General features: G+C 36.4%; 2 protein-coding genes across 2 annotated transcripts in view; one reads left to right on the forward strand and one right to left on the reverse strand.

Moving 5' to 3' along the window:
• Nucleotides 1–7,836, reverse strand: part of Gpalpp1 (GPALPP motifs containing 1) — a 28,863-nt gene extending 21,027 nt beyond the window's left edge. The window contains exon 1 of the mRNA XM_026411962.2: nucleotides 7,654–7,836. Within this exon, the coding sequence (XP_026267747.2) occupies nucleotides 7,654–7,741 (88 nt within the window). The 5' untranslated portion in view covers nucleotides 7,742–7,836. The remainder of the gene's footprint in view (nucleotides 1–7,653) is intronic.
• A 99-nt stretch (nucleotides 7,837–7,935) lies between these two features.
• The window catches only part of Nufip1 (nuclear FMR1 interacting protein 1), a 42,958-nt gene continuing 23,796 nt past the window's right edge, over nucleotides 7,936–27,097 (forward strand). Inside the window, exons 1-6 of the mRNA XM_026411959.2 lie at nucleotides 7,936–8,369; nucleotides 10,510–10,592; nucleotides 11,964–12,062; nucleotides 13,127–13,189; nucleotides 14,140–14,216; nucleotides 26,521–26,613. Of these exons, the coding sequence (XP_026267744.1) occupies nucleotides 7,964–8,369; nucleotides 10,510–10,592; nucleotides 11,964–12,062; nucleotides 13,127–13,189; nucleotides 14,140–14,216; nucleotides 26,521–26,613 (821 nt within the window). The 5' untranslated portion in view covers nucleotides 7,936–7,963. The remainder of the gene's footprint in view (nucleotides 8,370–10,509; nucleotides 10,593–11,963; nucleotides 12,063–13,126; nucleotides 13,190–14,139; nucleotides 14,217–26,520; nucleotides 26,614–27,097) is intronic.

Raw genomic sequence — 27,097 nt, forward strand, 5'->3', positions numbered from 1 at the left:
CAACCAAAAAAAAAAAAAAAAAACAAAACCCTGAGCCCTTTTCTCAGAGATTATGATTCAATTGGCCTGAAAGAAGGCCTGAAAATATAAATTTCCAAACAGCATTCTGAGTATGACAGTCATTAAACAACAAATAACATGTCTTGAGTTCTTATGTTCTGGGTACTGTTTAAAGAGGTCTATATTCATTAATTTATTTAATTCTGACAACAATTTTACTAGGGAGGTATTATTCTTATTTCTATTTTACAGATGAAGAACTGAGGCACAGAAAGATTATACGTAACTTGCCCAACTTCACACAACTAAACAGTGGAGCTGGGATATGACACACCAGTGTGATTTCAGAGCCTATTCAAACAAGAGGATGAGTCTTATGCTTCCTTGACTACTAAACTGACCAATATTCAACAGAGTCAACATCCAACCACCCATCCAACAAATATTTATTGAACAAATACTTCCAAAGAAGCAAACATAAAAAGAAAGAAGATCAATCCAGATAGTTGAAGTGCTGCTACAAAATAGGAAAATATGTGAGAGAGTAATTTTTTAAATTTTTATTTTTGAGATAGGTTCTTGCCAAGTTGCCCGGACTAGCCTTGAATTTTGATCCTCCTGACTTAGCCGCCTGAGTAGCTGAGATTACAGGTATTTGCCACCACACCTGCCATGTGAGAGGTTTCTAAGTAGTCAGGAACACCTCTCTGAGAAGGCCTTTAGATGAAATTAAATGATGAGCTGACTGGCCATGCAATGATCTAAAAGAATAAGATTCTAGCCACATACAGTGTGTATGCCTATAATTCCAAAGACTCAGGAGGCTAAGGCAGGAGGAATGCAAGTTTGAGGCCAGCTTCAGCAACTAAGTGATACTCTGTCTCAAAATAAAAATAAATAAATAAAAGAACTGGGTATGCAGTTCAGTGGTAAAATACCCTTGGGTTCAATCCCTAGTATATGTAAATCAATAAATCAGCATTTTAGATAAAAGAGACTGTGGGGGCATGGGGAATCCTATGGAGAGAACAGGCTTTATACACTCAAGGAACAAAAAGGCCAGCATGGCTAAAGCAAAGTAAGTAAAATGACAAGATAAAGCTAGATGGCATAAAGGGGCAAGATTCTGTGCTTTGGAGTTAGATTCATTGACCCTGAATTACAGCCCAGTCACTTATTAGCTGTGTGACTTGGAGAAGTTACTTAACCTTCCTGTGTTACAGTCTTGCTTTGTAAAAATGAGGTTAGCAATAGTTTCAACTTTCCAGGATAGTTGTGAAGACAACATCAGTTAATATATGCAAAGTATCTGGAGTAATAAGTGCTTAATAAATGTGAGTATAGGCTATGAAAAGGAGTTTGGATTTTAATTACAACAGGCAGTTATAAGGAGGTTTTCAGTCAGAAGAGACCTGAATTAACTGAAAATTTTTTTAAAAGCTGCTTTTAGACAACAGATGAGATATTAAGAGTAGGAAATATATATTAGAAAGTTAAGAAATGGTTTTATCTGCAACATACTTTGGAGGAAGAACAAAGAGGATTTGCTAATCATGTAGATGTGAGAAGTGAAGGGGAAAAAAATCAAAAAAGAGTATAAGTCTTATAACTGGATGGAAATGGTATTCTCTCATGTCGGGAGACTTCTAGACTAAGAGAAGAGATTTAGTGGGAAGAGTCAAGGTTTGTTTTTCACAGGCAGTACTTGAGCATACTAGTGTAAACCTCAGGGGAGAAATTAAGGCTAGTTTTGGGATCACTGACCTACTTCTAATTTTTTTTTCCCTATCTGTTCTGGAGTATTACTATAGAACAAGTGATTTTTTTTTGAAATTGCAAATAAAAAGTTTAACTTCCGAAACTGAATTCATCATTTATATACAGTAAAGCATAGTCCACTCAAATTTAGGTTAAGTATAGGTACAGCACTTCAACAAAACAGCTTTCCTAAAAGGTCACAGGCAGATGAGTGATTCCTCTTACCCAGAATACTTATGATTTGAAATGGAAAAAAAAACCTGTTTTTAGAGGTTAAAGCAAAAACTTTGAAGACATATAGAACAAGTGCTTATACTCAATAAGCCGACTTAAAAATTCAAAATTAAGTATAAAAAATTTTGATGTACTTTCAGTATTTGTATCTTTAAAGGAAAGAGTTTTAGAAAATAAATGTTAAACTTCCACTATTGCATTGCCTTATAGTAAAGCAGCAAAAATAGGAAAACATTAAAACTTAAGAATCACATTCATACCTATGTCTTCTGTTTATTGAAGAATACTTAATGCCTCAGTATGCAAATGTCCCCCAACTATAAATGTGATTATATCTGACCTCTGACCTCAATGAATAATCTATCCTGCTAGGAGATTGGGGAACTGTGTTTTGCTCTCATAGTGATTAGTTCTTTTCATCCTGTTCTTGGTTTTAAATATTAAAGAGGGATTTTTTTCTCTTTTATTTCTTCCTTTTCTTATATGTGGGTGCTATCAATGTAACTATCAAGTGGACACTACTGGAGAGTTTTAGATTGGTTTGTATCAAAAAGAAATTTTATTATTCTTTTATACAATTCAAGTAATTAAAGAGCTTAATATGGTCTAAATATGTGCTGTCCTTGGTATTATAACTAACAGATAAATTTGCCTTGAGTTTTAAAAGTAGGATATAAATTTAAAAAGAAGAATAATCCTAGTGACTTGGGAGGCTGAGGCAGGAAGATTGCAAGTTCGAAGCCAGCCTCAGCAATTTAGCAAGGCCCTAAGCAATTTAGCGAGACCTGTCTCAAAACAAACAAACAAACAAACAAACACCCAGAATAAGCAGATAAAGATAAAACTCATCCAAGAACACATGTCCTTATCTTTTAAAATGATGATGCAAATAAGTGACATTCAGTACATAAAATCATCAATATCTATTTTATTCTGTTGGCAATAGAGATTGAACCCAGGGCTGCTCTACCACGGAACTACATCCCCAGCCCTTTTTATTTTATATTTTGAGACAGAGTCTTGCTAAGTTGCTGAAGCTGGCCTCAAACATGTGATCCTCCTCCCTTAGCCTCTCCCCGAGTTTCTGGGATTACAAACATGCACCAAATCATTAATTTCTATTTGAGCTGAATCAAGAGAAATAAGTATTATATAAGGAAATAACAAAATACTAAGAGATGGTAAAATAAAGAAAAAGAATATTGAAAGTGCAAATGAATCTACATTATTGACTTCCTAATAAAATTAAGGACATTCCTGGCTTTATTTTTTTTATAAGTTTCTGTCTTCTGAACTATATAATTTATCTCAAAAATGATCTTAGGCACATGTAATGAACTTTTTCATATCTTTCCTAAATCTGTGACTCTTATGATTAAGAAGCTCCTCTTCAGGCTGGGGATATAGCTCAGTTGGTAGAGGGCTTGCCTCGTATGTGCAAGGCCCTGGGTTCAATCCCCAGTACCACCAAAAAAAGAAGCTCTCCCTCTGCAATGGTAATTTTACATCATTACAAGTTCCATGAGAACGGGGTCATGCTTAGGTTTCATTGTATTTTCCTTGCAACATCCATCACACAGAATTATGCATACAAAAAACGGACTCAGTATAATATATAAAATCTCATTACAGTCAGCATTAACATTAACAGATGAATATCTGCAATTGTTTGTTTTGCAATTGATTTTGATGTTTGGGGACATCAACCCTGAATCCCAATTAAATGAAATGTTATTACCCCCCCCCAAGGTAATGCCATTCTTCTCATTAGTAGACTTGTAAAAAAAAAAAAAAACATGTACTTCATCATGTTATGTTTTGAATTGCAACAAAAATTTGCAGACATTTGAGCTGGGTACAGTGGCACATGCCTATAATTGCACCTACTTGGAAGATCGACACAAGATTCCAAGTCTGAGACCAGCCTGGCAACTTAGCAAAATAAAACACATAAAGGGTTGGGAATATAGCTTAGTGGGAAAGTACACCTGCATTCAATCCTCAGTACTGAAAAAGAAATTGTTTTCTCTTGTTATATATATGTTAATCTGCAAAGCCTAAAATATTTATTATCTGGTCCTTTCATGAAAAACGCTTACCCCATAACACGATTAAGCTATGGAAGGAGCACCCAACCTAGTCTTTCACAGGCCATAGGTAGAAATGTCCAGAGAATGTTTCCTAGAAAAAGTGATGGTTGACTGGAGCCTAAAATATAAGAGAGTTAGCTGGGTAAAGCAGGTGAGGATTGAAAAAAAAGTCATTTGATCAGAAGGAAATGTTATCTGCTAACGAGTAAAAGCAAAGAAGCCAAGCTCACAGAGAACAGAAAGGTGTTTGGGATGGCTGAGACCAAGAGAGGAGAGAAGGAAGGATCAGTGGGGTTACATGCTACTGTGAGCTCAAGCAAGATCAGGAATGAAAAGAAGCCTTGAATTTAGCAATAAAATGATATTTATTTCCACAGAGAAATTGGTGAGGGTAGTCTCAGTGGCTTGGCAAGAGCAGAGGCCAGGATGCAGTGGGGTTAGGATAAAATGGAGGATCCAGAGACAGTAAGAGAAGAGCAGCTAGTGGGAGGTATGAAGTAGAATTTTCTTAAAAGATGGGAAAGATTTGAACATGTGGTTAAATGTTAAGGGTGTGAAGCCCTGAGGAAAAAGAAGGAATCCAGAGTAAAATGTAGAATTTGTGTTGGAAGGGCACAGGACACCTCTTCCACTGTTACGAAAGGAAGACAAGAATAGATTCAAGAACATTTTTAGTTATTGTAACCAACTTCTGGGAAGTTCTATTATGATGGCATCCACTTTGAAGTACAAAGAGAGATACAAAGTTTAAGAAAGAAAAAGAAGGTATTAAAAAGCCACAGTTACAGGCTGGCAATGTGGCTCAGTGGTAGAATTCTTGCTCAGCATGTGCAAGGCCTTGGGTTCAATCATCAGAAACACACACACACACACACACACACACACACTTGTGAGTGTGTGCCAGGGATGCTAATGAGGGGAAGAAACCTAAGTGAAACCTGTGAGGATTCCTGGGCAGAATTAAGGAAACAGTTAGGGAAGAGACTATAATTTTTAGTATCATTATTCTATGGAAGTTTGAGATTTCTCTTAGCAGCATTTGGCAGCCTAGACATAGGCTTACTGAGATAAACCTTTGTAATGATCCAGGGCTAGGTTTCTTTTCTGCTGGATGGGTTTAACAGAATACTTGATGAAATAAGGAAATAGAAAGCACCAGCAAAAGTGGATGGGCCCTAGAGTCTAGGTGGATCAGGGACAAAAATAATTGAAGAGAGAATCTAGACACATTGAGACTGGACACCTCAATGAGGTAAAAACAAAGATAAAAGACAAATGGGATAGGAGTAAATGAGTGAGGATGAGGGTTAATAAGGTGTTTCTGCTGAGAATGAGATCTGAATTTAAGTTTCTGGAGGTAGGATAGGGTCCAGAGTGTGACTATAAATGCAGCTTCAATTAATGGAGGTAAAAGTCACTATAGATCAGGAACTAAAGTTAGTGTCAAAATGGCCAAAGGTTTGCAGAGGAACATTTGAAGCATGTGGATTGGTTTTAAGAAAACGTTTGTACCTCACTGTTTTTAACATGACATGATTTCAGGGGACATTTCTAAGCAGTCTATTTCCAGAACATATATTTGAATGATGTTTACTCATTCCATCACAGATCTATGATCTCCTTCCTCCTCTGAACTGGTCTCCCTCATCAGTGATTTTTTTCTTAGTTAGCCTGAGCGTGAGGAACACAGGGCAGATATCATACTGGGTTCAAGAATCTCCACTTGAAGGAAATTCTGTTGTGTGGTAAATGGATGAAACATGAAGACGTTTTGGTAAGTGAAATAAGACAGTTACAAAACAACAATAACAATAGTAACAAATACCACTGTTTGGTTCCACTTATGAGACACTTATAACAGTCAATTTCATAAAAGCAAAAAAGAAAGTAGAATGATGATTACCATGGATTGGGGGAGGGAGGAATGGGGAATTTTGTTTAATGATACAGTTTCAGTATTGCAAAATAAAAAAGTTCTAGAGATGAATGATGGTGATGGTTACACAACAATGTAAATATACCTAATGCCACTGAGTACTTAAAAATGGTTAATATGATATACCTCAGATTATATATATTTTGCTAGAATATGAAAAAAAATAAAACTTATATTCACATATATTGGTCACCCTCAGGAAGGTGATGACATTGTAGTACAGCAGAGAAGGAATAGTTAGTTCAATATGGGCCAGGCCAACTGGCGATCCAGAGGAGGAAAAAACTTCATCCCTACCTTATACTACAAGCAAATATCAATTACAAATGGATTGTTAAAGTAAACATGGGAGCTGAAACAACAATGCTTTTATAAGAACACATAGAATAGCTTTATAACCTTAGAGTAGGCAAAGATTTCTTGAACAGAATATAAAAATTACAAATCAGAATGCTAAAAATTTCTGTTCATCAAAACATACCGATGAGTTAAAATAAAACTATAGAATCAGAGAGGCTATTTCTATCCACTCTAATGCATATATCCGAAAAGTGACATATCTAGACTATATAAAGAACTCTATAAATCTCAATGGAAAAATGAGCAAATGACTTGTACACATGTCCAAACGGTCAACCAACAACCCCCACTCCCAAGAAAAGATTGTTAATTAAAACAACCACGAGATTCTAGCTAAAAAACATCAGATTAAAAAGACAGAAAACTAAGTATTACGGAGAACACAAGATAACTAGAATTCTCATACATGATGAGAAGTTTGGTACTTTGAAGCTACAAGAATCTTCCATAAGACATGTATTACAATGCACAGCACAACTTTTTGTTCAGGCAAAAAATGGAAACCACTCAAAGTCCATCAATATTAAAATGGATAAATAAATTGCAGAACATTCATCCAGTGGAATTTACCTACATTTTTTCTTCAACTTTCAACAAAGAAAATCCCTGAGGATAAATGCTTGGGAGAGTTGGGAAAGATTTCGCTGAAGTAACACTTAAATTGGGCCTTGAAGACAGATAGGAGGTTGTCAGAGAGGTCTAGTAAGTTCAACCTGAGGCCCGAATAAAGCACAGAGTTGAGGAAGCGTGCAGAAACTCGGACTAGTGGGAGTGCTGAGCTGTGTGAGTCGATGGAATGACAAAATGAGAGGCTAAGCAGGCAGGTCTGGGGCTAGTGGGTATCGGATCTTCTGCCAAGGTCTTGAACGACACAAAGCGCTACTGGGAAGAAGCTAGGGGAGCAGCTTCGTTCTAATGTGGGCTCCACTACTGACGAGCTGAGTGATCTGGGCATCTTGGCCTCACTTGTCGATGTCCCCACTTGTAACACAGGAAGTTCTTTCCTTACACAGTAGCGAGGAGGAATTGAACCCCTGAACAGTGTACTCATCAATTAGCACAGCGTCGCGGGCAAGGAGCACCTAGTGGGAATGTATCGTCGTTCGGACCAAAGCTCGGTTTCTGAGCAGGCTTCTCCCCACTCGTAGGACTTGGGAAAGAGAGTAAGCTCCCCACTCCTCAGCCTTCATGTGCCCCAGACCTTTTCTCAGACAGCAGGGCCGGACCAGAGAGGGAACGATGGGCCTGGCGGGCAGGGGACTTGCCGCCGCTTACCCGGGCTCTGGTCCCGCTCCTCGTCCTCTGCTGTCCCGCGGACCTTGAAACCAGGCGGCAGCGCCGGCCCTATCAGGTCCCTGGCCATCCGCGACGGCGGACACTGATCACCCGTCAACCCCTATCAGTGCGGTTCAAATCTACCCCAAACGCAGCCCCGGACGCTCCGCGGCGGCTGGAAGTCTTCCGGCGCCGATCAATGACGTAACAGCCTGTGATTGGCTGAGCCGTGAAATTCGCAGTAACGGAAGTGATGTGTAAAGCCTGTTACACAGACGCATGCTGGGCTCCCAGCTTAGAAGAAGATAGCATGGCAGAGCCAGCTAGTAATTTTATGAGCCCTCCGGGGTGGTTTCCAGCCCCCGAACCGACTCCCAGGTTGGGGCCCATGAGCAACGCCGCCCCTCCGCGGGACAATTGGATGTTCTGGGCAATGATGCCACCAATGCCGCCTCCGTTGCAGCCCGCGACCAGATCAGAGCATTCATTTGAGGCTCAGCCCCGGATGAAGGTCCAGCCTCTCTCTGGGGCGCCACCCCCCTTTGATGCCCAGATTCTGCCCGGGACGCAGCCCCCCTTCGACTCCCAGTCCCCCCTTGATTCTCAGCCTCAGCTCAGCGGTCAGCCTGCTTGGAAGTTCCAGGCTTCGACATCTTGGTCCTGGGGACAGTCTCCTGGTGCTTTCCCTCATCAGCAGAACTCCTGCAATCCTCCAGGTAGGCTGTGGTTCCTTGCGGTACCACCCTTTATCCCGCTTTCTCTTCCTCCCTATCCCATTTCTTTTTTCCCCATTATCACTCTGCCCTGTACTCTTGGAGTCTGGTAATTGATGTCCCAAAATATGTTCTAATGGAATGATTCCCCTGCCTGCTCATTCATTAGCTATTGTTTCTTGAATTCCACCTATATATGAGGAGCTGAGAATATAGCAGTGAAGAAATAAAAAATCCTGTCTTTGTAGAGCTTAATATCTCCTTAGTGTAGTAAGATAGACAATAAACAGAATTGTGAATTAGAAGGTAATGAGTGTTGTTGAGAGAGATAAAGAAGAATAATGGTGTAATTTTAAATTTCATTGATATTCATTGGAGCAGATTTCTGGGAGGTGAGAGATCAGAACTATGCATACTTCTGAGGAGGAATGGAGGCAGAAGGAAAGGTAATGGTGAAGGCTTTCAGGCAGAAGCTGTTCATCTGATTGAAAACCACCGTGGCTAGAGAAGACTGAGCCTGGGGTACAATTGTAGAAGATTGGGAAGGAGGGCAAACTTCATAGGTCCTTGTGGATGAGGGTAGAACTTGAGGGCAGACTTGGTAGGTCTTTGTAGATGATGAGACTTTGGCTTTTATTGTTATGAGATGGATAGTGCAGGAGAGTGTCCTGATCTGATTTGTATTTTAAGGGGAACCCTATTGATGGGAATTGACTGAAAGGGAGATGGTTAGAAAGTTAACTGCAGTTGTTCCAGTGATATTGGGGACTTGGATCAGGTAGAGATCTGGGGGTGAGAAATAATCAGATGAGAACTAATCAGACTCCAGATATATTTTAAAGGAAGAATCAAAATGATTTGCTGAATGTGGTGTATGAGAGAAATTTTGCCAAATGACTGGAAGGATGGAGTGGTTATTAACTGAAATAGGGCAGAGTGGATGAATCAGATTTAGAAAACTAGGAATTGAGCTTGTAAAACAAAGATTGTTCACTTAAAATCATTATCCAATTCATTATAAAACCCAGTATACATTAAGTTGAATTCAAACAATTAGTGCTTACTGTGTACTGGATGTAGGAATATGAATTTGCTAGGTCAGATTTGATATGTATAAATCACAGCACAATATGTTGGATGATAGAGGCTTATAAAAGGTAGTTTTTAGAGTGCAGAGAAAATTGGGAAAAGTTTTTAGAAGCCTCAGGAGATCTGTAGAATTTGGGAAGAGCAACTTCTTAGGTGGAGTTAAAGAGGTATTAGTGTAACAAGTTTTAGAGATTGTAGTGTTCTGGTGTGACTGAAGCAGAGTATGTGGAAATTATGGGGAAAGGGAGGGATGAGAAAATAAACTGGAATCTCACTTTAGGAAGCCATTTGCAGATTTTTTGGGATCTTGGGTAGTGTTGAGAATAGAACCGAAGGCCTTATGCATGGTAGGCAAGTGCTGTACCACTGAGCTATATCTCCCCTTATTTGCATATTTTTGACCCTGATTGATGTGATTGGAGAAATATTTTTGTAATATCAAAATGCAAGGTCTGCTGGAAGAGAGGGGTTAGGCACTGGAAGACAATCTAGAAAGCTGGCACAGTAACATAGACAGAAGATCAGGGTGTTTCTAAATCATGTCATGAGAATGGAAGGGAGTAGAAAGGGTGGGATTTGAAAGGAGACATATTTCACAACTTTTTGTTTTCCTGGTGTGAAATTGATGCTGAAGGATTAGGACTAGGGATTTCACTAGTTACATTTCTTTCTTTCTTTTTTTTTTTTTAAGCATTTTTTAACCTTTATTTATTTATTTTTTATGTGGTGCTGAGGATCGACCCAGTGCCTCACACAACCCTACCCCTCACTGGTTACATTTCTAATATTTAAAATAACTCAGAGAATTTCATCAGGTTTAGAGTGTTCGTTCCTGTACTAGGTACCTAACACATGTACGGACATGTAATCTCACCAGTATTTCTTCATTTGAAAAAATCATTAACTAATCATAGTCTTTGCTAATTTGTTAGAACTGCTATTCTTCTTATAATGGGTAGTTTACCAGTGTTTTTACTCAAGTATCTGTGATGTAAATTAAATTGTAAATAATTGAGCAGTTGCAAACATTAATGGATCTGTTTTTGTTTTTCAGTTAATCATTCTTATTTTCCACCAAAATATGATGCAAAATTCACTAATGTTAACTTCTCTCCTGGCAAAAAACAGAAAAAAAAGGTATTTCTAAGATTTCTTGACTATAATGCTTTGATTCTTCTGTTACTATTTTATCTTTTCTTTCTATCATATCTATTTCAATGTTTTGCATTGATAACTGACATAGTAGAGCTTTGCTGCAATAGGATTTTTAAGTATCTTAGCTGTAAGTAAAGACTTAAAGCAAAATTATTTTGAAAAATGAGTGAAGAAATTATAGATAAAGAAAACATTGAATCTTTTTCAATACCATATTAGGAGTAAAAATAATTGAGAACTATTATTACAAATACTGTAAATGTTATTAGAATTTGATAATTTAAAAACTTACTAGCAGATTGAGAAATGAGGGATGGAATTTTGGGAGACTAGAAGTCCAATTTTTTTCTTATAAGCACGTATTTAAAAACACTATAACGACACAAACCTTTTGTTTTTTCATAATCTTTTTTTAACAGAGAAATGCCTTTTAGGAATGGGTGTCTATAGTAAAAAAGTAGTAGCTTCTGTTTCTTTTTCTTGCATTAAAATTGGGTTAATTTAATATTTATAACTTAAAACCGTTTATATTTAGTTATCCTGTATGCATAAAGTAATATCTGAAACTCAGACAGGATTTTTGTGCTATAAATGTTATTTATTGTTTATTCATTTTAATATTTCAGTTTTTTCAAAAGTGGGCATCTATCATTTTATGAAAATGTCTTATTTTTAAAAATGAGCAACAGTTTAACCACACAATAATTATATGCTTATACTTCAGAAGCATAATGCTGTATTAAGATAACTTCCTTTATTCTATAGTTTACAGATCAGATCTTTTAAATTTAAAATCTATAAACAATGCTATTAGTTTAGAATAAGTTGGATCCGTCTACAACATGAAATTAGTGTCCTTCACCTGACATGAAAACTTTGTGGCTTATGTTTACAAAATATTGTGCAAGTGCATATATTTATTAACATAATCCTAGCATTAAAGAATTGGAGTTCTATTTCTATGTATTCTATCATTATAATAAGCTTTTTGTTATGTTTGAGCATGAAAATAGCAAATTGTGACTCAGAAACAACTAATCCTTACCGAAATGATTCTTTGTCCCCCTTCTGTGATTTTTTAAAAAATTCATGAAATAGTGCTTTACCTAAAAGATGAAATGTAAGTTTGCCTTAAATATTTATTTTTAGATCCTTTGACATCTTCTGTACTGAGTCTTAATTAGATTGCCAATTCAAAATTGACTCATAGTTTACAACATTAGATTAAATCTAGTTAGATTTACATTTAGTTATATCACACAAGTATGTGTTACTAGGCAGATAGTTACATTTGTATTATTGACTTGAGATTTCCCCCCAAAAGCCTAATCTCTCTTCTTTTTTTGTTTACAGAGAAGAAAGGAACAAGTTTTTCACTTATTTTGTGATACCTGTGATCGTGGTTTTAAAGATCAAGAAAAGCATGACAAACACATGTCTGAACATACAAAAGTGGGTTTCCTTGGTTATTCTGAAATTTATGTAGCAAAATGGCCTTTTATATATATTTTTGACAGAAAATTCGGAGTGTGTGTTTCTTAAAAGTTCGTAGTTGTTGTAGAAATGTTCTTTGATGACTTGATGAATAGAGACAGTGGCATTGGAGTTTGTGGTTTGAGAGAGGGATGCCCTCTGCTTCAGGGATAGTAAGATACCAGCATAGAAGGGAGAGGTGGCAGCTCTTTGAACATGAGCACCTCCACTGCTTGTTAAAAGTTAGGTCCTTCCCTCTCATTGTCCTGTGCATCTTTGTAAATTCTTTTTCGTTAAAGAGGTTAAGGCTCAAGGTCAAGGTTAAGGATCCCTTGACTATTTAACCACACTATAATTTGCCTTAGCTCACCACCTTGTAAAGATGCTGTGGATCTTAAGTATTTTTTGAAAAATTTTATCTAGAATGTTTTTAAAAGTTAAAAAAAAGAGAAAGTTCTTAGTTTGAAAAAGTTCTCTCTTCATTTATAGAAATATTCTTCAACTTTAGCACATTTTATAGCATTGCTGATGTCAAGTTTTTTACCTAAATGAAGTAAATGAAATATACTGTGCTATATACTTTGAAAATGTTATTTCTTTCTCTTTTTTTCTCTTTTCTTTCTCTCTTCCTCTCCTTTCTTCTTTTCTTCCTTCCTTCCTTCCTTCCTTTCGATTTTACCCAGGGGTGCTCTACTTTAAGCTACTAGGGATTTAGCCCAGGAATTGCTGTACTACTGAGCTATTTTTAATTTTGAGACGAGGTCTTGCTAAGTTGCCCAGACTGGCCTCCAACTTGTGATCCTCCTGCCTCAGCTTCCTGATTTTCTGGGATTACAGGCATGTGCCACCGTGCCTTACCATCTTTTCTTTTTAAATACAGATCACTTTTGGAGTGATCTCTGTTTTGCTGTTGACATAAGAACAAAGTAATATGGCTGTATAGATGGATAATTATATAACAAGACCAGAATACATCTCTGTATATGTAAAAGGGTAAACTTAGTGTGAAAACATTAAATAGTCTTTTTAAACAACTGTTACAGTGTCCTGAAGTAGATTGCTCTTTTACTGCACATGAGAAGATTGTCCAGTTTCACTGGAAACATGTAAGTCTTTGTGTTTTTTAAAACTTTTTCTTTTTTTGGCTGCATGCTCCTCTTGTTTTATTAATCTGTTCTTTCATGGCTTTTTATTCACTTGGTCTAATAAGAAGTAATATGAGTTTTACATCTCTTACTCAATTTTATCCTCACAAACAACTGTGTGAATAGGTAAATATAGGCCTAATTCTAACAGATTAAAAATATAATTTTCCTAAGAATCTTGCACTTGAGTTTTTTTGACTCTAAATTCTGTACTGGTTTTATAACTTGCTACTTAATTTTTTAAAAAAATTTTTGGTTGTTGATGGACCTTTATTTTATTCATTTATTTTTATGTGGGGCTGAGAGTCAGACCCAGTGCCTCATACTAGGCAAGTGCTCTACCACTGAGCCACAATCCCAGCTCCTAAAATTTTTATGTCTACTCATTTCTTCAGATGCCATCCTCAATATTGGTTGGTAAATTATTTACTTGGATATTTAAAATCAATTGAGAAAATAGGTTATATAGCTCCCCATCCTGTAAAGATGCTTTGGATCTTTAGTATTGTTTGAAAAATTTTATCTAAAATGTTTTAAAAAGTTTAAAAAAAAAAAAAAGAAAGAAAGTTGGCTTTCCTTGGTTGTTCAGAAATTTATGTAGCAAAATGGCCTTTTATTTATATTTTTGATAGAAATTTGGAGTGTGTGTTTATATATGAAAAAAAGAAAAATTGGCTTTATAACTACAGTTATGTTACTCCTTTTGTTCCCCATCAATAACATTAATTTAAATATATGAGAAATTATTCCTTTTTCCTTAAAGCAAAAGTCATAATAAGGATGGATAAAACCTGCTTAACTTAGTTTTAAAATAATTTCTGCTTATAAATTTAATGTTTGATACAAAGTTTTCCAGTCAATCAAAAGCACACAATATGCTTCCTGGTGTTCAGCAGGCTTTTTGCCCCTAGATGCATGCTCCTGGTATGAAGAAGATCAAGTTAGACACGCCAGAGGAGATTGCAAGATGGAGGGAAGAAAGAAGAAAGTGAGTATAAAGAGTTCAGAACTAGAGAAATAAACTTCTTATACTGTGGCAAGGCTGGGTACTTCAAAATAATGTCCAGTCTGATCTTAATAACTTGTAAAAGGAAATTTTTTTTTTTAACATTGCAAATATTCAGCTGAAAATGACTAGTCCTTCAGAGTTGGTACATAGTAACTTTAAGAATATTGCCACTTGGGGCTGGGGTTGTGGCTCAGTGGTATAGTGCTTGCCTTGCATGTGTGAGGCACTGGGTTCAATCCTCAGCACCACATAAAAAAATAAAATGAAGGTATTGTGTCTGTCTACAACTAAAAAGAAAATATTTTAAAAAATTATTTTAAAAAATATTGTTACTTGATTTTAAGATAGGCATGTATTTTTTATAAGTGTAGTTAAATTCATTGAATTCCTTTGTAATGTTAGCGCTAGGGAGCGGGACTATAAGCTAGTATTATATGAGATTATTACTGAATGTAGTTTTCTTCGGGAGACTTAATAAGAATTCTATTTAGATAACAAATATTTCATAATTGGACTATATTCTTTGAGAGGGAGCTACTATAAGCCACTATTAGATATTCAGTGACTGAGGCATTAATGGGTGTGTGCTTTTATTTTTAAAGTGTGTAATACTTTGCTATGTTTATTCTTTTGATTACTCAATAGAGAATTGTTGAATGGTTGCTATGTGCTAGGCAAAGGGGATATAGCAATGAATAAGACACATTTGCTATCTATAAAAAGACCAGGAATTCATTTCTGTAATTAAAGTTTAAGAAATTTGAGCCTTTCATTATGGCTTGTGGTTTTAGATTTATAAGGTAAGAAAATTTAGTTGATGTCTAGCTAGAATATATTTATGAAAAATCCCACTAGGGCTCTGTTTTACTATCTTTTCAGATACTTCATCCTGAAGCAGAAGACTAAGGCTCAACTATTTTAATGATCAGTGTACTTTTAAAGTCAAATGCTATTTTCCTGGAATTAAAAAATGAAAGCCTAAGATGAAAAAGAGAGAAGTTATTTTTAAAGTTCAAGAAAGATACTTAATACTCTTTGGACTAGCAGGTTGCATTTGTCCTTTGTTCAACTTAGAAATTTTCATTTGTCCTTTGTTCAACTTAGAAATCCATTCTTGCAGGTAGTGATGTGCCAGATGTTATCAGCTGGTTTCTAGTTTGATTTTCCAATGTTAGCAAGAAATCTCAGCAACCTTTGAATTTTCTTAATGGAAAATATGAGATCCTTGAGTAACTTCTTGACAGTAGTTTAGCTTGAAATTTGAGGTAAATATTCTGTATTTGAAAGAACAAAGATTTTGCGGTTTTTGACCAAGGTCAATTGTAAGCATTAGATTCTGTGAAAAAGTTAGTTATTGCCTTTTAAGACTTTAGAGGTAATTCTGAGGGAAACCAGCTGACAATGATGGTGTTGAAGATTGTATCCTCTAGTTGGGTGGAAGTGGCCAATTAAGACACTAAGATTTTTTGTTTTTCCCTTTGATACTTATCTCTGACTTTGATCAATTGGAGGACAATACATTTAAGTGGTGCTTTCCCTTTTATAAATGTTTAATTCTTTTGAGGGAAATGAAATGGTTACTAGTCAGCAATGATTATAAAGTAAATGAAGTTATATTAAATTCATATTGAGTCATGTTTTAAGTTTACTTAAGGCAATAAGGAAGGTCAGAAATGATCTTTAGATTTGCCAACTTTGGTTCTTTTAGTTCTAGTGGTTGTATAAATTAAATTTTTACATAAATGGGAAACATGGAACCACTATTAAATTAATGGTAAGCAACTTCAATGATTCTTCTACTATGTAGCTATTGCCCTCTCCTACAGTCCTCTACTTTTCTTCCCTTTCAGCATGGAAGAGGAAGAGGACCTCATGTAGTCTGGAAGTTTAGGGTTTTTCATGACTAAAAAAGGTTGCTCTGAACTCAGGACTATGAAAAGATAAGGAGTAGGCAGGGAGTAGTGGCCAGTGATTGGCATGTTCAAGGAGCTGAAAGTATAGATAAGAAATTATAGAGCTTTAAAAAGGTGTCTGATGCAGGGATGGAGAGAACTGGTGTATGCAGAACATTTGGGAAGTGAAAATAGACAGTACTTGGTGATTAAATGGTTATGAGGTTGAGAAGGAGAGAGGTTTTGAGGGGACTTCCAAGTTTCTGGTCTGAGCACTTCAATGAAAGATGGTAGCTGAGATAGAGAACCCTGGAAGGAGTCAGGGTTGATTTTGTATACTTTGATCTCATTGTTATTTTAGCTGCTTGAAGATGTTGAGTAAGCATTGATACTTGGCAGGCCTGGGTCAGAGATTTTTTTTGAATTATGGAGCTGTGAATGTGGAATAGATCCCGAGGCGGGAGAGGGAGGCAGAGAGAAATGAAAAGAGAGGGTAGCCTAACAGAGAATCTTGACCCTTTCCAACATTTAAAGGTCTAATAGAGACCAAATACATCTGTTGAGTGGGAGCCAGACAGGCATAAGAAATAGGACTTCCTATCATGGAACAGTGGAGGAGAGAATTTCAATAGAAAGATTGGATTAGCAACTGAGATTGCTAATGAAAGCTCACATAAAACAAGAACAAAAAGTGACAGTAGATTTTGTGACATATGTTGAACCTATGTTGATGGGGATCTCCAGATGATTATTCCATGGCCCTTCTGTGAGCTTTCTGCCATCTGTTCGTAGTTCTCTCTTCAATTCTAACATCCACCCCCAGTAATTCTTAACAAGAGAAGTTGTCTTTGCCACCTGCTCTTGGCATGATAGATGCTGCAAAGGTACTCATTCACTACCTTTTAACCTTCAGATTTCCAGTATTCTTCACCTCCATGCGGTTTCAGCCACTTACCATCATGGCCACTGAATTTTCAAGTTGGACGTTAGACATACTCCTTTTTTTTTTCTATTTCTTTTTAAAAAATTTTTTTTGTAGTTGTAGATGAACAGCGTCTTTGTTTTATTCATTTATTTTTGTGTGGTGCTGAGGATCGAACCCAGTGCCTCACATGTGTAAGGCAAGTGCTCTGCCACTGAGCCCCAGCTCCAGCCCCCAGACATATTCCTTTTTGATCGTCCCTTCCCACATGTCCACCCACCTATTACTGTTACCCCCTGTGTGGGTTTGGATTAGTTGAGTCTTCCCATCCCTTGTTTTTTACCTTCTTTCTTACACTCCCTTTCTCTCTTCACTGTCTTACCCAACATAGCGCACTTAAGCCACTCTTGTCAGTACCTCAGTGCCCTTAAATAACATCATCCATTGTTCTTTATCTCACCTGGCAGTCTTGACCCTGGTTCAATGTAAAGACATTCTATGTCTTGTTCCAGAGAACCACACAATTGAAATATACTCTGCAAGTGAATGCCCAGCAGTGTTATCTGACTTAAGGAACTAAACTTGACGATGAGAAGTTTTATTTTTTTTTTTGTATTAGTTCTTTTGTGGTTGAAAATTAAATGTTCAGTATATGTATGTTTCTTAGTTATACAGGAGACTGTGTAATATAAACTTAAAATTTCTGTTAAACTGATTTTATCTTAGCAAGGTGAAAATAACAAATCAAAGCTCCTTAAAACTGGCACTCAGGATTCTAATGTGAGCTAGTTTATCTTTTTTGATTACTGTCACATTATTACTTAGAGAAATTTAGGTCTCAGCCAAACTTGCTATTTATCATATTTCATACAGGTTTTTAGACTTTTTAACCTCTCAGTTTTCTTTTTCTTCTTTTTCCCATGCTGGGGATCAAACCCTGGGCCTTGGTCATGCTAGGAAACTATTCTTCCAGCTGAGCTACATCCCTAGCCCTTGACCTCTTAATTTTGCTAATGCTTCTAGAAAATCTTTTTTTTAAAAATTTATTTATTTGTTCTAATTTGTTATACATGACAGCAGAATGCATTTCAGTTCATAGTACACTAATGGAGCACACATTTTCATTTCTGCTTGTACATAGAGTAATACCATTTGTGTCTTCTTACATGTACCTAGGGTAATGATGTCCATCTCATTCTACCATCTTTCCTACCCATGGGCCCCCTCCCTTCTCCTCCCTTCCCTTTGATCTATTCAGAGTTCCTCCATTCCTCCTCTGCTCTCCCCCACCCCCAGTATGGATCAGCATCCAGTTATCAGAGAAAACATTTGGTTTTTTCAGGTTGGCTTGCTTCACTTAGCATGATATTCTCCAACTCCGTCCATTTACCTGCAAATGCCATGATTTTATTCCCTTTTAATGCTGAGTAATATTCCATTGGGGAGATATATATATATATATATATATATATATCATAGTTTCTTTATCCATTCATCTGTTGAAGGACATCGAGGTTGGTTCCACAATTTAGCTATTGTGAATTGTGCTGCTATAAACATTGATGTGCCTGTGTCACTGTAGAATGCTATTTTTAAGTCCTTTGGGTATAAACTGAGGAGTGGGATAGCTGGGTCAAATGGTGGTTCCATTCCAAGTTTTCTAAGGAATCTCCATACTGCTTTCCAGATTGGTTGTACCAATTTGCAGTCCCACTAGCAATGTATAAGTGTGCCTTTTCCCCCTACATCCTTGCCAACACTTATTGTTACTTGTATTCTTAATAACTACCATTCTGACTAGAGTGAGATGAAATCTTACAGTAGTTTTGATTTACATTTCTCTAATTACTAGAGATGTTGAACTTTTTTTTTTCATATATTTGTTGATCGATTATATGTCTTCTGAGAAGTGTCTGTTCAGCTCCTTGGCCCATTTATTGATTAGGTTTTGTTTTTTTTTTTCCTAGTCACTGCTCTTAGCCCAGCAGAAGTCCTGCCATGTTGGGGGATATTTTTCCTCTCATCTCTTTAGAGGAATGTCTTGCTTTTCTTTCAATATGGAGTCCCCTTCTATGCCTATTTAGCATAGATGTCTCTTATTGCCCTGTTGGCAAACTTTTTGCATTTGTTTTTTATTCTTGAATAAATGGTAAGCATTAGGTAAGAATATCTTTCACATGGCTTTTAAATATCCCAGGGTATCAGAGATATAAGGAATGCTTGTAAATATTAATAATGTAAGTGGGGTTTTAAATTATTTTTATTTTGGTTGTAATTCTATTGTGTTGCATACAAGTAAGTGATTAAAGAAAGCTTGCTGAAATTTTGAACAGTACTCATTGTTTTTAGAGAAGTTGGGCAGAAATGTGTTGATCTGATTCATAGTTATGGTTGCAAGTCAGTAATGTCAACAGTAGCACTTAAAATACTGGATTTTTGAGACTCAAATTCTCACCACATAGGACAGACCACTGAGACAAACCAAGTTATCTCTGAATGCACTGCTTTCTAAAGTAGCTTGTCCCAGCCTGAATGTAAACTGTGCCCGCCCCCTTGTGGTTTTATGAAACAAGTGCTTAAAGAAAAATACTTCCCCTGGCTGGAGAAACTTGAGAATATTATTATTTGAAGGTGAAAACTAGCTTAGGTAGTATGTATTTATATGACAGTCCCTGGTTAAAGACTAGCTTGATTTTCTAATGTTAGCAGGAAATCTCAGCAACCTTTTAATATGGATTAGTGGAAATTATGAAATCTATGAGTAACTTCTTGACAGTAGCTTAGCTTGAAATTTGAGGTAAATATTCAGTATTTGAAAGAGCAAAGGTTTTGCTGTTTATACTAAGGTCACCCAAAACAAACAGGAGTGGACTCTTGCCTTTAAGACTCATAACTCCAAGTGGAGATGTAGGAAAAATAAAAAAAAGGTGCCCATAAGACCATGGCAATTGAAGCATTAATTTTAGCCATGTAGGGACAATAATGTCTGGTCTTTCAGAGGCACATCAGTTTGTTTTGCAGGGTTTCCTGTAAGAGGTGAAATGCTGCCCTAATTTGTTTTAAGGTATAATATAGCATAGTGTATAATTCACCCTTTTTAATGGGTAGTTATGACAAATGTATAAAGTTACATAAACACCACCACAAATAAATATAATGGTGTTTCATCACCTCCAAATTCCATCATCTCCTTTGTGGTTGGCCTCTCCTGTCAACCACTTATCTGTTCTTTTTTTTTTTTTTCCTCAATACTGTTGATTGAATCTGGGGGCACGTAACCACTGAGCCACACCCGTAGCCTCTTTTATTTTTTACTTTGAGACAGGGTCTCACTAAATTGTTGAGGCTGGTCTTGAACTTGTAATCCTCCTGCTTCAGCCTCCCTAGTCACTGGAATCATAAGTGTGCCCCACTGCTCCCGTCAAAACTGTGTTCTGTTCATATATTCATGCCTTTGCAGAGTGCCATGTATGTATAATCATGCAGTATGTGGCTTCTTGAGTCTGATTCAAGGTTTATCCATGTTCTTGTATGTAGCACGATTCACTTTTTTTTTTTTTTAAACAGATCATTTCTTTTTTTTTTTTTTTTAAAGAGAGAGTGAGAGAGGGGGGAGAGAGAGAGAGAGAGAGAGAATTTTTTAATATTTATTTTTTAGTTCTCGGCGGACACAACATCTTTGTTGGTATGTGGTGCTGAGGATCGAACCCGGGCCGCACGCATGGCAGGCGAGCGCGCTACCGCTTGAGCCACGTCCCCAGCCCCGCACGATTCACTTTTTATTGCAGAATGTTTTTTTTCTCTTTCATTGTGTGGTTGTATCAGTTTATTTATCGTTTTCCTAATTGAGGGTTGATTCCAGTATTTGACCTTTAAAAAGCCTTTATAAAATTTATATATAATTTTTGTTTTGAGTATATGTATATTTGGCTTGGATAAATACCTGAGAGTGGGATTGGCTCGTCATAATGTTAAATACATGTTTACCTTTAAAAGAAACTGCCAAATCTTTTAGTGGGAGGCATTTTAGACCAAGAAATGCCTTTTGAGCATGAAAAGTATTCAGATTAAAGTGGGTAGCTAGGATGCAGTGGTGCTTGAATCAGTTAGGATCATGCTCCAGGAAATGGAACTTTACAACAGTGGCTTAGGACAAAGAGGTCTAAACACACACACACACACACCCCAGAAAAGGCTGGGCTGCTGTTGTTGCTCAACAGCAGCATTGGGCATTAGCTCTCTCTTTTTTCTTCAATAAGGTTTTTTTTTCATCTTGCCCACCAGAAAGTTTCCACATATCCAAATATTAAGCCCATATTCTAGGCATAAAGAAGAAAGAGGCAAAAGGACACAGCCTAGTTTCCCCCTTTTCATTGGGAAAGCAGTAGATGTGTTTTTAGCTCTAACCAGGAGATATCCATATAGATCTCATTGGCTAGAAGTAGGATGCTTTGCCACCTTCAGTGGCAGTGGAGTTGATGGAATGTCCCCAAACAAAATGGTTAAAGAAGAGAGGAGAACATACAGTTCGCAATGTTTGCTTTGGAATTGGTGGCACAGTTTGAAGCTTTTTGAATTTCAAAACTGTTAGTGAAATTTGGAAGTAAATTCTGAATAAAGGGATGTTTACCATGCTTATTGGTGATTCTTTTTATGAAGGACAGGTGGAGGTTGAGAAGATATTTAGCTCTAGTTTCTAGAATGTGGGCTAAGGGTACACTGTGACCAAATCAGAAGTGCCTTGTAAAAGGAATGGGCAGTGTATTAAGTGAAAAGTAGAGTTATAGATTTGTGAATTTTAGAGATGTTTAAGCAGAATGAGGAAATTGGGTGAGGGTGACAATTTTGGATGAGGTGTATTTGTTCCTATGATGTAGCTGTGTCCATAAGTGCTCTGGCCCAGTACGGTAGCACACATCTGTAATCCCAGAGGCTCAGGAGGCTGAAGCTGGAGGATTGTGAATTCAAAGGCAGCCTCAGCAACTTAGTGAGGCCCTAAGCAACTCAGTGAAACCCTGCCTCTAAATAAAATACAAAAAAAAAAAAAAAATTGAGTGGTTAATGTCCTTGGGTTCAATCCCCAGTACCAAAACAAAACAACAACAAAAAATTGCTCTGATATTATCTTTTTACGCTTGGCAAATTCATCTAATGTTCTTCCATATCTTATTTCCCAAATTCTTGCTCATAGTATATTCTGAAACATTCACATTATGCCTCATTAATAGAAAATATGGAAAATATTTCTCTCCTTTTGGTATGCCTGATAGATTTCTCAAAAATACACTAATACTCTCCCCACCAGCAGTTTTATATGTTTGGTTTTTGTTTCTGGTACCAGGAATTTAACCCTGGGGTATCTTACCACTGAGCTACATTCCCAATAAAAATTTTCAGTTTTTATTTTGAGACGAGATCTCACTAAGTTTCTTGCTAAGTTTCAGGCTGTCCTTAAACTGGAGATCCTCCTGCCTCAGCCTTCCTCAGTTGCTGGGATTACTGGACTGAATGCACCACCACACCCACCTAATTAAAAAAAAATCTATTATGAAAACATACTTTATAGGTTTATGTTATTTTCAACTTCTAAAAAAAATGTTACTTGAACTCCTAAAAAGAGTGAATTCGGGCTGGGGATGTGGCTCAAGTGGTAGCGCGCTTGCCTAGCATGCGTGCGGCCTGGGTTCGATCCTCAGCACCACATACAAACAAAGATGTTGTGCCCGCCGAAAAACTAAAAAATAAATATTAAAATTCTCTCTCTCTCTCTCTCTCTCTCTCTCTCTTTAAAAAAAAAGTGAATTCTACATTGGTATGTCAGAATAATTCTGTTTCTTAGAATTTTATCTTTCTTGTGAAACCTACATTTTTTCTGAGGAACACACTGTACTCTTTGACATGCAGGAAAGATAAAGTCTTTGTGTAGTTGCTATATTAGAAAAACTTGCAGAATATTTCCCAGAGTAGAACTTTTAAAGTTGGAAGAAACTCTATAATTTGCTTTGTTTATTGCTCCTTTGTCTTTAAAGAGCACACATCTTTGTCTTTATCCATCATTATTTTTTTCATATTAGCCAAACTCAGTGGCCCACTATATTTAAAAACCACAAATCTTCCCTCTAATAGCTTACAAAACAATATATGCCTTTTGGGGAAAAGATAATTCTTTCTTAATTCCTGATCTGTGAGGTATAGATGTATGATTTGGCATTAGGTGATACTGAGTGGTAGAGATTTATTTCTAAAGTTTGTTTCTAAAATCTTTCTTTTTTGGAAGCAGTGTCATATATTTCCCAGCAGATAGGGAGTCCACTAGGTGGAGTTGTTGTAATTTTATTTTAGTACTCACTGTGGCCCAGAAGATCCTTTTGTGTCCCTAGTTTATGCAAAATCCCAACAGAGGTGGTTTGCTCTTTAATAAAGTTACATCTTTTTGAAGTTCAGAAAGTCTTTGAAATAGAAACACAATCATATCTTACGTTGAAGCAGTGTGTTTCAGTGAGAGTAAAGAGGGATTGTGTTTTACAGAGAATAAGCCTAGAAGAAAAGTCAATGAGTGGGTAGTAATTTGAGAATAAGGAAAAAGTTGGAGAGCATAATGTTACTTGAATGATAAGAGCTGAAATAATGATTGGTACAGTTTTGCCCATTTATAAATTCTATAGTACGTAAGGATTGTCATCAGAGACTTAAGGTATAGGCAAGGGGGATGTCAAAGAGGATGTAAGAAGTGAAAGAGGGAAAAGGAAGAGGAGCATTTGATGTCAAGACCAGTTCTTGGGATATTGAGGAAAGATAGAGGAAGTCAAGGGAGAAATAGTTATTTTAGCAGATAAAAATATAGGGAAACTGAAAATATCCCTTGTTGCATCTTTATAACTTCGTAACATTCTCTAACAGGAGATATTGGAGCAAGTTTTATAATTCTGTAATCTACAGCATAATTTATGATTTTTTTTAGTAGTGTCTTTGTTATTTTGTATCTTCAAGAATCTGAACTGTATTTTATCCTTTACTTTTCCTTATTCTTATATCTGTTTTATTTTGGTGGAGTAGGGCTTCCTGGTTGTTGTTGGTGTATGTGGCTGGGTCTTGAGTTTCTGGTTTCCTTCCTTTGTGATAATTTTGTTTTCTAGTATCTTTATATTCTCTTATTTTTAGTCTCTGGGTTCCGTGTAAATAAGAATGGTACAAATTTTGGAAGAGGATTTGATTCTTTTCAGCACTGAAAAATAGAATCTTATAACTTTGGAAGGGATATTTAAAAGATTCTTTACCTTTAGGAATATGATACTTTAATCTGCCAGAGCAAGAAAGTTAGCTGTTTTGAAAGCCTTCTACTGGCAAGTTTCCATTGAATCTTAAATGTTTCATTTAAGTAATTCTTATATCCTTTGAATCCACTTTCTGCAACAAATGTTTAAATTCTTTTCCATTGATAAGCACATACTTAGCATCTGCTTACCTGTACAAGATGCATTGCGATACAAATTGTATTGTGTGCTCTGTGGCCCACCATGTTAACCATCTGCAACACTCAGAACAAAAATAGCGAGGAAACACCATAAGGACAAATAAGAGAACTTGAGAATTGTGGCAGGGTTGAGGATCTCTGAGTTCCCTATCTAACAACTGTGGGACCTGTGAAAATCATCACTGTTTTTCTCATCATTTCTGCGTCTGCGTATTCTGTCTTCAGATTGAGAACAGCTGGCTGCCATCCTCCCTGTAAGACTATTTTATTGTCACTTCTCATCTTTTAGAGGCTGTAAATAGTTTCTTTCATCTTTCTTCAGAGGTTTTATTTTTTCACCCTCTTAATCAACTTGGAGTCTCTTCTGAATCCCTTCCATCATTATTTTTCCTTAATGATCCTTTTCAAGTGAACTGACACAGTGCCTTGAGAATACTGACCATTTTCGAGTATTATGGGAAGAAGAGTTCGTATTTGAACAAGAGCCAGAGTCCACTTCAAATAACCTTAGATTATGTGTGTTTTCTAAAAGTATAGTCATATATTGCTGACTTGCTATCAGATTTTTATCTCCGGTGACCTTGATCTTTTCCTCTTAGGTTTATTTATATCTTGGACATTCATCATCTTTTATTTATGGAGGTTATTTTTCTTGGCTGGATGTATTGCTTTGTACCGCCCTTATTGAAATTCATCACCTTTTTTTCTGGTTACTTCACCACCTACCAGTGTCATTTCCGTTCCCATCTTCCTGTATGGCTAACCTCTAGGCCTTATATTTTATTGTCTGTGCTACTCAAGTTAGTCATGCAGATGTTAAGAAGAAAAAGATGAAGTGTCCTAGAAACAATGGCAGAACACAATTTGTTAACGTTTCTCAAAATTTACCCTTATCAGTGGCCAGGCTGTGTGGTGAGAGCAGTCTGTGTTTCCCTTCTTTTGTGTTTTTTATATTTCAGTGCTCTGTCTTCTTCAGCATCAGAGTTTGAGGCCTGTATCTCCACATAGCTGTGCCAAAAAACAAAGAAAGCAATTCATCTTGCATATTGCTGTCAGACTGTATCTTAATCACAGCCTCAAACATATCTCTCCCAGTTCATAACTTTCTGTAGCTTTTCATCACCTGCTGACTTAAGTATAAACTTTTGGCCTGAACCTCCCTTTCCAGTCTGACTGCCTGTAACTATTTTAAGTTTCATAGAAAATTATTCCCTGGGTATCTTTTGGACTTTCTGGGATCTCGATTTGTTTATATTGTTTGTTCTACTTAGAACACTCTGAAGCTCCCTTATGGTTGCTATTTCTTAACAGCATTTAAGACCAATTTCCTTCAAATTCCTTTCTTCCTGGATTTCTGCATTTTGATATAATCTTTCCTTCCCCCCACCAAATCTTGGTGTGTGTGTGTGTGTGTGTGTGTGTGTGTGTGTGGCGGGGGGTGCTGGAGATTGAACCCAGGGCCTTGTGCATCTACCAACAGAGCTATTTTCCAGGCCCCCACCCACCAAATCTTTATAGTCTTTTGGGTACTTATTATATTTTGTCTTATGTTACAGCTGTTCTTGAGCTTTTCCTGTTCTTCCTGAGAGACAGTTTTTTGAGAACTATCACTTATTTTGGTAACTTCAAGTGTATCTAGCATATATTTGCATAAGTAACTGAATAGACTTAAATTTTTTCTTAAGTAATTATAGGTACATGCTAAGTAGACATATTAGATCAGTTTGAGCACGTTATATACTTTTAAAAAAATTCTAGCATAAGCTTCTTACCTAGTTGTAGACTGGTAGCAAAGTTGGTGGATCAGCAGCTAGTCTGTGCCTTGAGTAACATTGTTATAGTTTACATTCTTCCCTCTTTAAAAAATTCTTGAAGTAATTGAAGATTTTTATTGATTTCTTTTAGTCATTAAAAACTTCTAAATTCAGTAGTTACTTGGTTGCTTAAAGTTATACTCAAAAAACACATTCATGATTAACTTCTTTTATTTTCTAGAAATTACCCAACTCTGGCTAACATTGAAAGGAAGAAAAAGTTAAAACTTGAAAGGGAAAAGAGAGGAGAAGTATTGACAACTACACAGTATGGGTAAGTTCCTTAATATTGTTAATATTCTCAGGGCTCATTTTAACTGAGAATATGTATGTTATACAAAGGAGCAAAAACCAAACTCTTAAAATCTCTCCATTCCCAATTCTGAAATCTTTGCTTTAGTAACTTTTTTTTTTTTACTTTTTATAAAAAATATAGTGAAGATATAGTAAACAAGTCCTTTTAATATTTGTCTCTCAGCTAATCTTTTTTCTCAGAGGCCACCCAGTTTATTTTTCCAGAGAGCCTCCGTTTGTATAGGACATAAATGAAGGATATGATCTTTTTTTTTTCCTTTCATTTTTGACACTAATGCATTTTGTTTTTTTAGACATTGAAAATTTTACTTGGAGATCGTCCAATATTAATATATAACAAACCTCTTTATTATTATCATTATTGTCTTAATGTAATACTGTAGATTAAACCCAGGGCCTTGATCATAATAGGCAAACACTCTGCCACTGAGCCATACCCTGAG

The sequence above is a fragment of the Urocitellus parryii genome, chromosome 2 (assembly GCF_045843805.1).
Source record: "Urocitellus parryii isolate mUroPar1 chromosome 2, mUroPar1.hap1, whole genome shotgun sequence".
Lineage (NCBI taxonomy): Eukaryota > Metazoa > Chordata > Mammalia > Rodentia > Sciuridae > Urocitellus > Urocitellus parryii.